The sequence below is a fragment of the Clavelina lepadiformis genome, chromosome 8 (genome assembly GCF_947623445.1).
Source record: "Clavelina lepadiformis chromosome 8, kaClaLepa1.1, whole genome shotgun sequence".
In the NCBI taxonomy this organism is placed as follows: domain Eukaryota; kingdom Metazoa; phylum Chordata; class Ascidiacea; order Aplousobranchia; family Clavelinidae; genus Clavelina; species Clavelina lepadiformis.
In genome coordinates this window covers 3,037,124-3,053,259 of record NC_135247.1, presented here as the reverse complement: position 1 = coordinate 3,053,259, position 16,136 = coordinate 3,037,124, and the positions used below count along the sequence as shown (strand labels likewise).

Here is a 16,136-nt window from a genome sequence, read left to right as displayed (position 1 = left end):
ACATATTTTTTCAATCAGTTTATGTATACTGTAAAAAGCGGAAAAAACAAGAGAATCAGTAACAATGATTCAATAATACCACCTTACAAACTGAAAGTTTGTGTACGTCATAATGCCACATTTTTGTGTCTATTTGGTGACTTTTGCCAGAAATTCTCCCAAGATTGCAGTTGAAAGCCAGCTCACAATCAAGGGCACCATGACCCAAGTTCATCACCACTTATGTTGAAGTTAACAATGAAGTTCTTCCATAGGTGATAGCAAATTCAAACAAAGTCATCGTCGTATGTAACTGGGGTTCGCATATCGGGGGTCGAGCTTCCTTTATCTCCCCTTTCAGCTGTTAATATGATATTTATGTTGAAAGAAAGTCAAAAGTTTCAAAGATAATCACCACATGCTTACGTCAGACTTAACGACTTACTCATATTTGCCCACGGTGTACTTGCTTTGACGGATTCGAGCATCGGTTGGCGTCTTGCAAGTGACACTTTGAGTCGGCAATCTTCGATACAAGCCTCATCCATGTCATCAATTGCTTGTTCAGCTGCTTCAAATGTATCAAAACTGACAAACGCGGAGCTGCAGAGAATTTGTGCACACTCTTAAAAGTTTCAGTAATATTTTGTAAAATGTGACAGAGTTTATCGTGATCCATGTTCATATTGTGCTGGGTTTACAGTAGTTTTATTTTCTTTTCCGAACTTACCTTTTTCCACGTTCTATGTTAACGTTGACGATATTACCAAACTTTCCAAAGTGGGTTCTAATCATCTTTTCACTCACTCCCTGTCCGTGGACATACAATGTATTCCCTGCATAAATTAACGCAAACGATAACTACAGATACAGTAAAATTATATGCTGTATCGGTATGCTTTCAGATGTCACTGGAATGGTGTATTCGAAATTAACAGTACAGCAGTACTTGCCTCTGCGAGGGCCCTTTCTTTCCGTCTTTTTATCTCTTCTGTTGAACCTTGACCTATTGTCTTTGTTATGGTCATGGGGTCTGTTGACTTTGGGTGATGTGAAGCCACTTGGCCTACTCTCCTGTGATCAGTTAAATGTATTTGAAATGTGTCATATGTAGAACTATAGTTCTTAAAAACACTGTCCCTTTCAAAATTGTCTTACAAATAAAACCCCAAAAAATATTTCAGTGTGGAACAATAACATAGCTTCTAGTTAGATATACAAGCCACAAAATTATTCTATATATATCAATAATATCATGTGATGCAAAACCTTTTTATCTTTGATTTCATCAGGCATGTCGTCTTCTGTGCTTTCATCAGCGTTGAATGGCTGGAACACTGGTTTGCGCTGGCCTTCAGAATCCTGTACGATAATAAAGTCTTTTTGTGCCAAAAATACATATTCTTGTATTGAGAAAAAACTTTAGCCCCGGTTACAGAGCTTGTGTTTGTGCATTATCCGATGAATGCAATTTTTATGTATTGGTATATTTATTTTTTTTATGGGTCCTGCTCAAATTCAAAAGTTGTGTACAACAGAATGAGATTCAATGAACAGCAGGAGGCCGCCATCACTAACCACCAAAAACATAAACCAGTGTTTTAGCATAAAGTATTTCATATGTAAAGTATGGGCTATTAAAATAATTATCTATATGTACTTTAGAAATATATACCGTTAACTTTCTTTTAAGGTTTGAAGATCGCTTGAAGGAGGTTTTGGTTTCTAGTTTTATTTTAACTGCTCCAGATTTTAACAGTTTTTTTGCTGCCTCAGTGTTGGCTGCAGCATCCCATGACTTAATTACTTTAGTTTTCATGTTGAAACTGGAATGTGAAAACTCTTGCTGGTTTGCTGGCGTACTACCCTGAAAAAAGTAGCCTGCAAGTAACATTTAGTTAGATAGTAATAGATTAAACTACTCATAAAGCAAGTTGAATAAAATTCATACTATACTTAATAAAAAGTGAGTGACTATTTTAGAGATAAGTAGGTAACGCGGCCCATTGTTAAAAATAGGAGTGAAAAGTTAGAGGAATGCCTGAACAATTTGGTGATATTTGAAATAACGTGAGGCCAAATCAATATACCAGGAAAAACATGAGTGTAAGTTATATTTTAAACTCTGCACATTGTTTTAAAAAACCATTTAACCTGTATGATAGCTTTCTTTTGTTTCGCACTTGGTGGACCATTTTCAGCAGCGACAGCTTGCTCTTGCTTACGCTTTAGCGTCAATTGTTTCAACTCTTTTTTCTGAATTGAAATAAAATAGGAATTCAATAAGCACAATTTTGTCTTAATAAAACGAATAAAATAGCATTACAAGCTATTTATTAAACCAAATCGGTTTAGATTTGATCATAGCCAAAGAAGAACCTTTCTTTCATTTAATTATTTTTTTGCTTATGCAGCTTGACCTAAACTTGTTGCCGTTGGCACTTTTCATGCAATAATTCAACAATGCCTGCAAAAAATCCTTCACTAAGAATGAAAAGTGAGGTAAAATTGAGAGTTCAATCTTGTTTACTATTTAAAAATCATACGAGGTTGACATGGTTCTGCCAGGCCTTAATGCAGTAATAGCCCAATTTTAGTGTACCCTACTGACCGTATCATATAGGCTATGGCAAGACAAACTGCATTACCAAATTTCGAAGAGTTTGAAACTGTTTCTTTAAATACTCTTCTTCTTCTGTTAGTTTTGTTGAAACCATTGCGCGTAACTAAATCACTGTTTGATTCACTGTAACCACCATGCAAGGGAAGGATCACAATCTGTCTGTTCACATTTTCTTGATTCTTGGTTGATGTAATTTGGGATTTCCCCGTTTGATCAAACTGCAAATTTGTAAAAATCTTAGTAACAATTGTGGCTTTCACATTCTAATTATGAAATTTTTTTTATAATTTAAAAGAAAAAGAAAAAATTATTTCAACCAAAAACAGCTTTTTTTGGGACTATTGACTTGTCATGACAGAAAGTTTTAAAGCTACGTTGGAGAAAACTTCATTTCCAAAGAGACAGACCATAGACGTATCAGTGACAGAGCACTGGCGCTGATCAATTAATGTATCTTTTCAAAATTGAAAATTTGCATTTCAATATTGCAGTCAACTTATTTATTCTATTACCACTTCTAATTTTTTTATTTCTTGTGTAGCTTAATTGTTTCTATTTTTACAGTATTATCCTGTTTAAAAAATTCCGATGTGTTTAAATTTGTACTTAATTGTTACGCGTCCCAAATGAACTACAGCTCATAGCATCCTCAGTGATAGCAAGTATTCCATCTTTTTGATTTGTTTTTTTTCTAATAGTCATAAAGATGCAGACACTAAATTAACAGGAGTGTTAGTGTGCAGTCTTTTGTATTGTATCTATCAGTATGTAATAAAATTGCCAGAGTTTCTAAACTAAAAATGTTTTTTAGAAAATTTATGATTTCCAAGAATTATAGCCTAAATCCTCAAAAATTCTTTTCAGCATGAGCTTATGGTTGTTGATAGGCGTTCACGTTTAGAACGTCACCATATTTTTGTCATGTGTTGACTTGTAGTTTCGTCACTTGTTATATGTTGAATTGTCACGTATGTTACTGCAGTCACGCATGATCACATGATGATGACGTTGACCCACGTGACTATTGTCGTTCTGGCTGTAAACAATGGATTCCCCTGAGTGTGAAGTTTCTTTTCGCTTGTGTTGCGGATGATTTGTGCAATGGGGAACTAGTAATAATATCGACGTCATCTTTTCTGTCCATGACAGAATCATTAAAATCCATTCACGTAACTTATCGTATACGTTGAAATAGTTCGCGAGTTGGCCGTATAGACTTTATTAGCTTATGGATAAATGGTATGGAATTGTATATAGTTACCACATGATCATATACCAGTACCAATAAAATAATACTTGTAGGCTATTAGTTACCATTATACAGGCAGGCAGTGAGGCAAGTGGATTGTAGTTAGCCTATGTTGTAATTCGATTTCAGCGAAACCGACAAGTTCTAAAGATATTATGTAAAGACTGATTCATGAAAAACTGGGATATCTGGTTTTGTATCTTTTTGTCGATAAAGAAAACTTGGATGCTTGCCTTGCGTTTAAGAAAACAATAAAATAACACGACAGTCTATAGTCTATTTCTATATTTGATACCTTGCTGGAATAGGATTGGTGGAATTACGCGTGGGTGCAATACTGTCGTTACCCCAAAGTATAACAAAAATAAACAAAGATCTTAGGTTTCAACGCATGCCGTCTCTCCAACTGGCCAAAGTTTTTGTCTCCGATCATTACACAAAGTCTCTTCAAAAACTGCCACACTTTCCAGTCTGGGTGTTAGTAGCATCTGGGGGAACCTGACAAAAAGGTTAAAGTTGAGGACAGTGTTTCCCTAAGTTTTTTTGAAATTCAAAATTAACCAATTTTATGCAACTAAGTGCGCGACACACTTTGTCACATTGAACCTGATTATTTTCAACCTTATTTATTTTACCCTTCTCAAATCTCATTTTTTCAGTCCTAGACCATATGTATTCAGTTTCATCATTTTCAAATCTGACACTCAATCAATCTTCTTATTTTCAGCTATATCAAATCTTGCTGATCATCATCCCAACTTAAAATTATGGTCATTTTTAACCTTTTTTAATATCATTCATCCTTTTCAGCCCAACTTAATCTCACCATTTGCAGTGTTTGGTCTATACTATACTTTGTGATAGCTTAATAAATGCTCATTTCCAACCCTTTCTAATCTTAGCTTTTCCAGCCTAACCCTTGTTTTCAGACTTATCCAATCTTGTTGTTTTAAGCCCTATTCAACGTATTTTCTGTCCTTTCTAATCTGGCTTTTCACCTTTATGTACTATGGTCATTTTTAGTCTAATTTAATATACTCGTGTTCAAGTTCAACCATATCCAATCTTAACGTTCTTTGTCCTAGAGTTAATTTTTTGCCCTATTTATTATATTGTAGTTGCTTTCAGCCTTTTTCAATATAGTCGACTTCAGTCCTTGTATTTGCCATATTTAAATATATTTTGCTGTTGCATTGCCTGTGATTTTTTAAATTTTTGTTTTCAGAAAAACATAAAGAAACAATTTTGTTAAATCCAGCCCTTTCAGGTTTAGTGTCTCCTGACTGGGAGATAAACCTTTGCTTTTTCTCACCACAGTAAACTTAGACATTTCAAACAATTACTTTTTAGATTTTGACATATTTTACTACTTTATAACTAACTACTGCTTCGGTGATTGCACTTTTTTAGTGAAAAGAAGAAATAGTTTTACACAAATAAACAAATGTTTTGTTTGTAATCTGTGCAAGTATATTCTCTTACCTAATTGACCAACATGGAGTCAAATCAAGAAGGTTCAGTGGCAAACATTTATGTTTTGGTGGTTGACAGTGAAGGAGATATGGATATTTTGCAGTTGATGTACGACACCAAATGGGAAGATTTGGCTGTTATGGTACATTATGTATTTTTATGCTTCAGTATGGACAATTGGATATCATAAATCTATGATCTATGTAGAAATCTTCACTGTAAAGTTTATACATTTTTTTTAAATTTCATTTTAATTCTGCATTATGTTGCTTAATTTTGTTTAAAGTATATAATAGAGACTTTGAGTCAAATCGACTGCATGATTGTAAATTTTTCGGTTTGTTTGCTGTGAACGTTTATGTATATATCTACTGTGGTAACTAATTATAGTTCAGCTAAGCATATCCTTATAAATTGTCTACCACAAAAGACAATAATTCTTTTAGTGCAGAATGTTTAATGTATATTTATATACATTTAGCTTCAAGTGAAGTATGGTCATGAAGAAGCTCCTCTTTTCACATATACCGATGAAGATGAGGATTACATAGCACTTGATTCACAAGGTTAGCTGTTGCTTTTCATTGTAATGTGTGAAGTTTTATTGAGATGATATTTTTGTAGAAGAATTCGTTTGAAAATCACAGCAAGAATGTTAAGCTATATTGTTTGTTAAATACACCTGCAACTTTTTTTCTGACTTTCAAATATTGATTTTTTTTCTTTACAGAAGGATTTGATGAAGCCTTAAAGGTGAGTTTCATTTTTAACATTTTGTGTTTTGTTTGATTCTAACTTTAATCTTTAATGGCATGTTTAAACTTGTGATTTTTTCTTGTACATTGCTTGTACTTGTGATTTTTCTTATACATTGCTCATTTTTCTTGGCTTCGGAACTATGTGGAATTTTGTTTTACATAGGAAATACTAGTTTTGAATAAAACTAGAGCTACATGTGAGTTGTAAACATATGGTTAAGGCAGGTTACTTTTTCAAAACTGTCCTGGTTTGATTGCTTTGCTCAATAGTTTTAAGTGATCATGGGATCAGTCATTCGACAGATTCGCCTTCAAAATTTTTTCACAATTTTTTCCATATTTTTTATTCATTTACCATTTCTCCCTCCTCTTGTTATTTTTTTCTAGATTTAAATAACTAATGGGTTTTGTGTTCTGATATAAATTTGTTTTTTATTTGAATTAAATTATATATAATTTTTGAAGAAATCACAAAATTTTTAAATGTAATCATCAATATATAACATAACTACATATAAGCAAGTTCGACCTTGGCTTTTTACACCAGACTTTAACAAGTTGTTTTGTGTCAAAGATCTGTCGAAAGAATAATGACGTTCTTCATGTACAAATGCGAAAACCAGGTACAGCCCCGTTAGTTTCTTCGAAGAAGGTAGAAAAAGCAACCAAGACCACACAGCAAACACCAACAAGACTACATGATAATCTCGAAGTAAGTATTGAACATAGATATTGCAATTCAGATAAGTTCAGTTTATCTACTTGGAATATTATCTTGTTTTGGAGTTGCATACTCTTCCTTGTTAACCAGCCGCTGTATATTTTTGACTTATGATTTATTAAACCTATATTACCACCTCATGCTAGGCTATTTGTCTTTTCAGAATGCTCGAGCATCCATGTCCACGAGTTTAGATTGGGCTTCAAACCTTGTAAAGTCGGCAGTTCAGGAAATTGGGAGAAACATTCGATCCGCTTCCGTTAATGATGATGCCGTAAGGTAAATCGCAATGAAATCTACTTTTAATTTACAATCAGGGTAATTTTCTCAATGAGATTGATAAGTTGTTGCGATAGTTTATTTAAATTGTTTTATGTAAAGCATATCTTACTATGTCCTTAGTTAATTTTTTGTCTTTTACTGTTTCACAGTCTTGAAGAAGATCCATTTGCAAATGCAATTTCAGCCGATAATCTTGAAAGCAAAGAGCAGGATGCACCGCTGGATCAATCGCAATTATACTCGGTTCCATACTTGCCGCTTGAATCTGAAACTGTTGTTAAGACTGTGTTGGAAACACCTGAGATTTCAGTTTCAACGAGTGAGATTAGTGATGCAGATGAGCTTACTGTCAAGCTTCCAATCTCATCATCTTTCAAAGATCAAAGGGAAAATGAGAAAGAAGACAATGAAAACGCGAAAGACTTTGTAAAGACTATTAAGGAGGTATGTTTTTTCATACTCTGACATATAAATATGATATGATCAGATGTGTATTTATTATATTGTTTGCTTTAAAATGCGAGGTTAGAAAAGCATGTGCCAGTGCTTTTAATATATCTGTTATGTTGGGCAGACTGAAAAAGAAAATGTCTTCTTCTTATTCGAATTAAAACTAAAAGATATTATGTGGTAAATCCTGGTTGGAAAAACCTTTAATCACCAACCCAAAGCAGCAGTGAGCACGATATCCCCAAACTTGGCTCTGAAATTAATTAAACGGAGACGGGGCAAAATTTATTGTGAATGAAAACACTGTGGTTAAAAACATGTTTTTCTTGGTTTAGTGCTTAAATCAATACAATAATGTTGTTTTAAAGGAGGTGAGGAAAGCAATTTCTCACGAAATATCTGCACTGCGTGAAGAAATTACAACCAGTTACAAATTACAAAACAAAGGTATGACACTTTGTGGACTAAACGTTTACCATAAATCTCATTGTGGTGGTGTGGACAATTGTGGTGTTATAAAAGTTATAGTTATAGCTTTAAAAAATAGAAGAAAACTTTTTATTTATCAAATGTGTTGAATTTACAAAGGTGTTCAGAAAGATGCTTCAAAAGGTGAATGTTCACAATATGTCCCAAGATCGCCTAGAGCAATCAAAAGTGAAATAAAGTAAGCTAACGTGTAACATATGGTGAAGTCAATATCACCATTGATTAAAAGCATGTTACCATTCCATTAAATGAATGTGAATGTATTGCAGACATATTTTTTGAGTTAATTTTATAAATTAAAAAACAAATTTGCACAACATTGCACGTTTTATTTTTATTGTAATCGTGTGTATTTTACACCATATGGTTTAGGGAATTGAAACGGGAAATGAAAGCAGCACAACAACTGAAGAAACAACTAAAAGCCGAAAGTGCTCTATCAAAAGCAGCTGTTGTCAAAAGCCCGACAAGACAATCAAGGTATATCATGTTTTCATTAGTCAACAGGAGCAGTGGTCTTGTTTTTTAGTCTCACGTCAACAGCTCTTTCAATGTTACATCATAATATTCGCCAACAGTGTAGTGTCGCAGTTAAACTCTCTAACATAGGCAGCAGACATTTTGTATGACTTGATTCATCACAATTAGATTGCTTTTATTTGTTTACTTGCTTTGTTAATGTTTAAATAGTACACAACTAACATGATTAACATGACCAAAATTATTTTGAAATATTAAAAGTTACGATCATGATAAAAACGAATCAAATTCTGAAAACGTTTGGGTAATTTTATTAAAGCAATGACAAATATCTCTATATTTGGAGCTCAATCTATTTTGGGGTTGGCATTGCATTCAATTTCGTAAGTTATCCTGTGTTATGAATAGCCAGTTCATGATAAACAGTTTATTACAAAACAGGCTTTAAGGTGTATTCCTACATATACAGCTATACATACACACATAAATTATTATTTAGATAGTTGATATGTGTGTGATTTGAAACTTACCATTTATTCCTGAAAGACATATCTGACCTATTATAGACTACTGTTTTTGCCTGTAGATTAGTCATAATCATGCTCACATCACATGATAAATCCATGATTATGTATCATGTGATACGTGATATCACTGAACCAATAATTGTACGGTTTAGGATAGCATATTTACCTTCATTTTTATTGATGTGATAATTAAAATGATATTTATTTTTAAACATATCTCTAGTGCTCCAAAATATTGAAATGCTCTGATATTTTCTTATGGGGCATGTGACGTTTTTGATTCATTGGCTATTGAATCAGAGTGGTGTTCAATCTTTTTGCCTTTGCAGACTTTTTTCTTCCAGGGAAGGACTAGTGTTTGTTTTTTAAAATAAATTTAATTTTAAAGTTTGCTTCCAGGTGCAAGTTGACTTGGTACCGAAGTGGTTAGAGTGCTCGACTTGCAATAAAGCGGTCTAAGCTCAATACTAGGGAAGCTGTCATTGTAATGCTCTTGGGCAAGGCATTGATGACACTTGCTCTGTTCAGTGACATGGACAGTTCCAAATTCAAGCAATACTCTATAAAAGTTAAAAAACAAACAAATAATGTTTGTGTCTATCGGAACTTGCACCAGTGGTAGCCGGGACTTGAACGATGAGGAATCATTGTCGGATTTACATTACGCAAATTTTTGCATTGTAAGACTGTCTTCAGTCTGAGGATTAAGCTTATGATACCATATGATGTACTGCTTCTGAGGTTATAAAAAAAACAAACAAAAAACAAGAAACTTAATGTCCAGCCAGTACAACTTGAGTAAATTTAAAGAGCACAATAAAAGTATTATAGGATGGACGTGTTGTTTAATCTTACAAAATAAAAGGTTTTCACCGACTCCAAACAAGGCTTCTCAGACTCCTGGTTGAGAAGCACTGGGCCAAACATTTGCAGATATAATGATGTACATTGCTACTTGCAGTGTTCGTTGGTTATTCATAATGGTGCAGATTAATTAAGATCTCGCAAATGTAACGTTCACATTTTGACTGGATTAATATTTAACTATTTTATTATTTGGGTTAATATTTAACTTTTTACCATTTGTTCCTTGACTTATGTTCTGTTTGCTTTTACAAATCATAAACTGTTTCTTGAATCCAAGTCCATACAAATGTAACATATTATGTTAGGATGAAAAAAAACACGGTTTTGTCTTTTCTCTGGTATTCTGTTCAAATGATGTTCTTAAATTTTTCTAAATTGATTGTACTTAATCTTAACTATGACAAGGATACACCAAAACTTTCACACAAATACCATTAGTCCCTGTTGTTCATTTGTTTTGGCTTGATTAATCTAATCATTCATCTTCGTAAGTCGTATTATATTTTTCCAAAAATTGACAATGTTACATTTTGTCTTTTTTGTTAGAAAATATGCTGCCAGCTTTATATGTGAGAATCTTCTGGATGGAAGCTGTATTGAAACCGGACAACATTTTGTCAAGTACTGGGTGCTTAAAAATGAGGGTACAGAAGCCTGGGACCATACGATACAGGTGCATATATGTTATTAGCTTGTTTACCTACTATCACAACAGCTTATCCAAACTATTTTTCCATTTCGAAATGCATGGCTTGACAACACCTTATGAATCATACCTTTTTGAATCAGCTCATGTATTGACCAGCTGAGCTCAAAGTAAAAAAGTCATCGCATGTATGTGTGTTATTATTGCAGTGAAAGGCCAAGTGTCTCTTCTTTCCCTATTGTTGTCAAAACAAAAGAACGTGACATGACCAATCATATTTAAATCGAGTCATATAGTGTTAAAAGTAGTTCATTGCACCATACCCAGTTTTAAATGTCTATAACGTTACCGTTTTAATATATTTTACAATAAAGACTATAGAAGAATGTAATAACCTTAATTTATTAACTATTAACAAATAAAAGTTAACTTGTTAGGTGCAACGCGTGTTTTATTGCCTTTTTATTTACATGGAAATAAGAGTTCTCGAGATATCTAGTTCTGCCACCATCAACAATGCATATTATGATGTATGTTTTTGTGACTGATCACGCCTCTCTTGTCATTTTTGCAGCTGGAACTCCTTGAGGAACGTCCTCCTTCCGATGGTACTCCGGTTGATCCCTCTACTTCTGAGGATGGAGGAAAGATCCAGCCAGCTGAAGTTGATCTAGTCAAAAGAAAATGGGGTCCAGAGAAACAAAGTGTTCCATTGCCAAATGTTAACAACAGTGAAACTGCTGTGATAGCAGTGAGTCACTTTGCTCCAAGTCACCCATGCGCTTACACGTCGTCATGGAGATTATCTCGTTCTGGTCGTCGTTTCGGTCCAAGGTAACTGCTTTTCTCTTGACGTATTTTGTGTTTCTCAATTATGAGCTTAATTCATCAAAGATTTTTTCACTATGCTTATTTGGCAATGTCAGACATAGTGCTTCGATTTTTTATACAAATATTTATCTCTTAAAAATCTCATGTGTTATAATAGAATATGGTGTACAGTGAATGTGGTCACAAAGGACAACCTGCCATCTATTCCGTCGATGTCTTATGATGCTTCTGAATCTGAACAAGGTACCAGGAATATAACAAGCATCCATAGAATAGAAATTTTTAAGAAAAGTTATGTCTACAAAGGGCGCAGAAATAATAAACCCAAAATCTTTCCAGTTTTTTTTTCTATTCAGCTGCATTTCATCCCTTGATGAACAAAAGGGTTCCAATTGAGAATTACGGTTATACTAAAGAAAGTTGATTGACTGTATGATCAAATAAACTAACAGATGAAACACAGCAACACATAAGAGAATTATATAATTCGTTAAAATAGGTATTTTGTAGTAATTATGTAACATATATATAACAAATAACTGTTTTATTTAGATTACTCCCATATTAGTAGAAAATTCTCGTGCCATCCACCACAAGAAGTGAAACACAATCACGAGAATCAGGAAGACGACAACTTTACAAACATGCTCTCATTTGAAATGACAGCAATCGGAGGTATTAATTTAGCAATAAAACTGTAAACCACCGATTTATACTTTCGTTAACAAACACTCTTTGTATTGAAATTATCTCATCATGTTAGATTGTCACAAACTACCACCGTTATCACCACACGATGACCAGAACTTCAGTTACTTGGGTCCCTCTTCTCAAGAAGCTTCACTCAAAGAAGACAGACAACTAGGTAGCGTTTTTTTCACTCGTCTTGTGTATTTTTTGTAAATAGCTGTTGTGTCAACGAAAAGTGATTAAGTGAAGCGAAAGTGATGTAATTTAGTAACATATAAAGTTAGGCTGGCAACACACACTTTCAGGCCAACAATACCTGCTTTGCTCAATAGACACTGAATCTATGCACCAAACTGAGAAAGTTAAGAGTTTAGGGGTAAAAGACGAACAAAAAGATGAAAAAACAGAACATCTTGCCGATACTGAAGTTCTGTCAGATTTTGAATCCATGCACGAGATACCAGAATCACTTGGGTCTGAGCAAGCAAGTCCACCAAATGAGGTGATCATTACATCATTCTCAATTTGGACCAAATCTCCAGCAAGGGATAACATATTTTAACACTATCTTGTTTGCTTTGTACCTGCACAGTCTGTGTTATAATTTATGCAAAGAAATGTGTTATTATGGTAGTGATTGCAAAGTGGTAAGAAGTGCTTCAAGTGAAAAATTCATCATTTTGTATATTTCTATTTTTAATTAGGAGCAAGAAGAAGAAGAACATGAGGAAATTGCTGATGATAGATCTTCAGATGGAGAAGGTGAATCAAGTGATGTGAACAGCGATTTCGAAGTGATCCCCCTCCCGGAGTGTTTTGATGTTTCAAGACCTCTCCACGAGTCAGATGAAGAGGAAGGTGAAGAAGGTATTGATATTTATGTTACGTTGCCATGGTCACGTCGTTGGTCTCAGATGTTGTCAGTGAGATCATAGAGTTACCTCTAAAAACATTCTTTTTGTAGAAGAGAAAATAGCGAGTCTGACGTCAACAACCACAACGTTGCTTTCTGTCGGAAATAGCATAGAAGGGGTTAAACCCAGTGAGGATGCGGTTGTTCTCTCATCAGAACCGCAGGTTCAAGCAGCATCCACATCCAAACCCTCTCTTGAATCCCAAAATTTGAATCTTAGTAATCCCATCAACAAGGATGAGGGTGAACAAGAAGCACCGCAAACGAGTTCTTTGGAGGTGAAGCCAAGCCCGGTTCCTCAATCGGTGTTGGAACTAGATAGGCCACTCCAATTAACGAAGCAAGTTGTTCAGCATGCGCCTCTGCCCGTCCCACAATCAGTCCTGGACATGGATAAGCCGTGTGCCGTTGACGATTACTCTTATGGTTACACGGTTCCAAAACAAATAGTCGCATCACCCGAGCAGACATGGGTCCAAACCCCGATTCCTCTTCCTCGAGGGGTGCTGGATGCCGATAAACCATGGACGAAGACTGAGGCGAGAGAGACGAGCAGTCCTTCTCCTCAACCACGCAAATCTGTTGCGCAACCGAAACCATCCGAACAACTTCAATCAAATCAGCCATGGGATGCAGCCATGACTTCTAATGGTAGTAGTAGTTAGTTATTAGGAAAAAAATTGATTATAAGACTCTATAATTGTAATAGGCATGTCAGAATATATGTATTATTTACAGTGCAATAAGTACATTGAAATACATATGTTATAACATCATATAACGTGAAGCCTTAAATACTTGAAAAATTCAGCCCGACCCTTAATTCTACTGGATTGGTATATTAATATTTAATAGTGAAACATCTAAACCTAATAATTTAAAATTATCCAACCAACCGGTTATTCTACATTTGATCACTGGTATATTGAGAAAAAACCTCGCCTGACAAAGCAGAAAAAGCTCTAGGGCAAATCGGAATCACTCTGTGCCATGCTGGCTCAACTTGAAACTGATAAAAATGATTTTCATGTCACTTCTAATATTTCGTATGTTGTAGTGTTGCTGTTTTCTGAAAATGCAAAGGAAGAAAATTTCTCAGTAAACAAGTGTATTGAGATGAAAACTGCATTTAAACCTAATGTTAAAACTTCCTCTTCTTAAAATATTTTACATCTGACAGCCATAACAGATCCTGAAGAGCCAAACCAGGATGAGGAATCACCACGGATACTTTATCCTCCAGAAAGAGATGCTGAAGTAGAGGCGGAAGAGGAAGAAGACGAATTTAGTCTTGCTCCGGAAGATACAACAACTCCACGTTCGCCAACTGAGGTTTTCGTGCCACCAGGGTATCCTGATCCACAGTTATCAGTGCCCACAGACCACATCCAACGACCAGCTACACCACGAGAGCAGGAGAACCTTTCTCCTATGGAGCAGTTAATTGAGATGGGATTCATGGACATTGACTTAAACAACGACCTCCTCGGCGAATTTCAAGGCGATGTCAGCAAGGTGGTCCACGCTCTCGTCCATCGATCCAATGACCGGGGCATGAGCCGCAATCAAGGCGGTGCACAAATGCAGGGTGGTTTTATGGTTTAAATCCCAGTACTCTCAATCAAGCAGTTCCAAGGTTTTGTTTAATTTTTTTTTTTATTCGTAGCGTTTTATCATGCAAGGCACTTGATTGGCAGCAGGCAACTAGAGCACAGCGCAAACTGTGAATAGATTTTCAAAGTACGTATTTGTATTTGAACCCCTGCCTTTGTTCTCTGCGCTTTTAGTTTCCTGGTTATCCGGTTTGTGACGGTATTAGCGGATGATGAAACATAATGCTGGCAGCCATGCCAATGATTTAAACTATGGTTATGTGCTACTACGAAACGTGTGTTTGCCGTGTTGTAAAACGTGGTAACTTTGATTAATAAGTTGATTGCGACATTTCTTTTACTGTTGTCTGGATGAAGAATAATTACATTGTTATAATTTAGCTTGAAAGCATCACGACACCTTAAATTACTGGTGGATTTTCGTTATTTCACTCCTAAGAGTATTTGCAGCAGGTGGCCAGAAAGCTTGTGTATATAAAACAGTACTCCCCTTATAAACATGTGTATGTTTGGCAAGGACATATTTGTCGACCAAACCGCGTTTGTCTGCCACTTCTGTGTTTTGTGATTGTTACGGCTGTAGCTACACCTACTGTATTTTTGTAAATTTATTTCTCTTTTTATTCTGATTTTCTATTTTGAGTCTGGAGTCATCAAATGCTTGGTGGACTGCGTATTGGTATTGTGACGTGTGATATTATCGATGTGTTTGCAGATGTGCGCTTGTATAATGCGAGATGTGCTAAGTGTTGTGTGCGTGAAATATTTGACAGTTGAAATTGTTCTCGGTTTTAATTCACAGTATTACTACGTAAATGTAGAAGTAGATTTCCACACTGGCTAAATTAACAATGTAACACGTTTTGCTTTGCATCGTGTGTGGAACTATGGAGCAAAAAAACCATCCACTTGTAAAACCACTCGTCTCATTTTCGCATTGTAAGGAAAGAAAGAAATTCGAGACAATTAGAAGTAGGTTAGATATTTGAAGATATTATCAGATAGATACAAGATATTGATGATATTAGATATCAGCATCAGTTTCTGTTCCTGGTTAACGTGACTTTCGATGTCAAAAATAAACGCTATTTAGCATAAGGATCTAGAAATTGCTGAAACACGCAAAACATTGCTAGAATCGATGCCAATTGAATGACATTTCATAAATACACAAATTGCAAGTGCGGTGTATTTTTTGCAGCGTTTCAATTAATTCGTACAGCGTTGTTGCTGTAATGTAGTAGGATGCTGAGTTTGATTGTTGCCATAATGGACTCACTGCTTTGGTAGCAAGTCAGGCGCGTATCGTGGTGTGACATTGGTATGCAACGAAGCGAGAAAAAGGCTTTCAGGCAACGTCGAGCAACGATTCTAATTTTAAACTCAGGTGTCACGGCGGTCTGTTACGTTTTTGCCACGTTGAAATTTGTACACAAAACCCAACCGGACCGGTAATTCTGCATCCGAACGATGCCACATAGGAATAGCCTCCAGGCGTATAAAATGGATTCTACATTCGATGTTAGTTTTAAATAAATATGATTT

At 35.1% G+C, this 16,136-nt stretch overlaps 2 protein-coding genes across 2 annotated transcripts; one reads left to right on the top strand and one right to left on the bottom strand.

The window, feature by feature from the left end:
* Positions 1-3: 3 nt before the first annotated feature.
* On the bottom strand, positions 4-2,779 carry LOC143469048 (negative elongation factor E-like). Its single transcript, XM_076966595.1, has 8 exons — positions 2,628-2,779; positions 2,134-2,235; positions 1,655-1,846; positions 1,249-1,341; positions 933-1,053; positions 710-815; positions 425-582; positions 4-340 (listed from the first exon to the last, which is right to left on the bottom strand). The coding sequence occupies exons 1-8, from the start codon at positions 2,694-2,696 to the stop codon at positions 267-269; spliced, it is 915 nt and encodes a 304-aa protein (XP_076822710.1). The 5' UTR covers positions 2,697-2,779; the 3' UTR covers positions 4-266.
* Positions 2,780-5,243: 2,464 nt separating this feature from the next.
* Positions 5,244-15,508, top strand: LOC143468699 (uncharacterized). Its single transcript, XM_076966052.1, has 18 exons — positions 5,244-5,466; positions 5,806-5,890; positions 6,055-6,077; positions 6,657-6,794; positions 6,967-7,082; positions 7,235-7,529; positions 7,904-7,982; positions 8,124-8,202; positions 8,397-8,504; positions 10,445-10,571; positions 11,119-11,378; positions 11,533-11,618; positions 11,928-12,050; positions 12,139-12,240; positions 12,398-12,567; positions 12,770-12,932; positions 13,030-13,629; positions 14,159-15,508. The coding sequence occupies exons 1-18, from the start codon at positions 5,347-5,349 to the stop codon at positions 14,581-14,583; spliced, it is 3,099 nt and encodes a 1,032-aa protein (XP_076822167.1). The 5' UTR covers positions 5,244-5,346; the 3' UTR covers positions 14,584-15,508.
* The last annotated feature ends 628 nt before the right edge of the window (positions 15,509-16,136 follow it).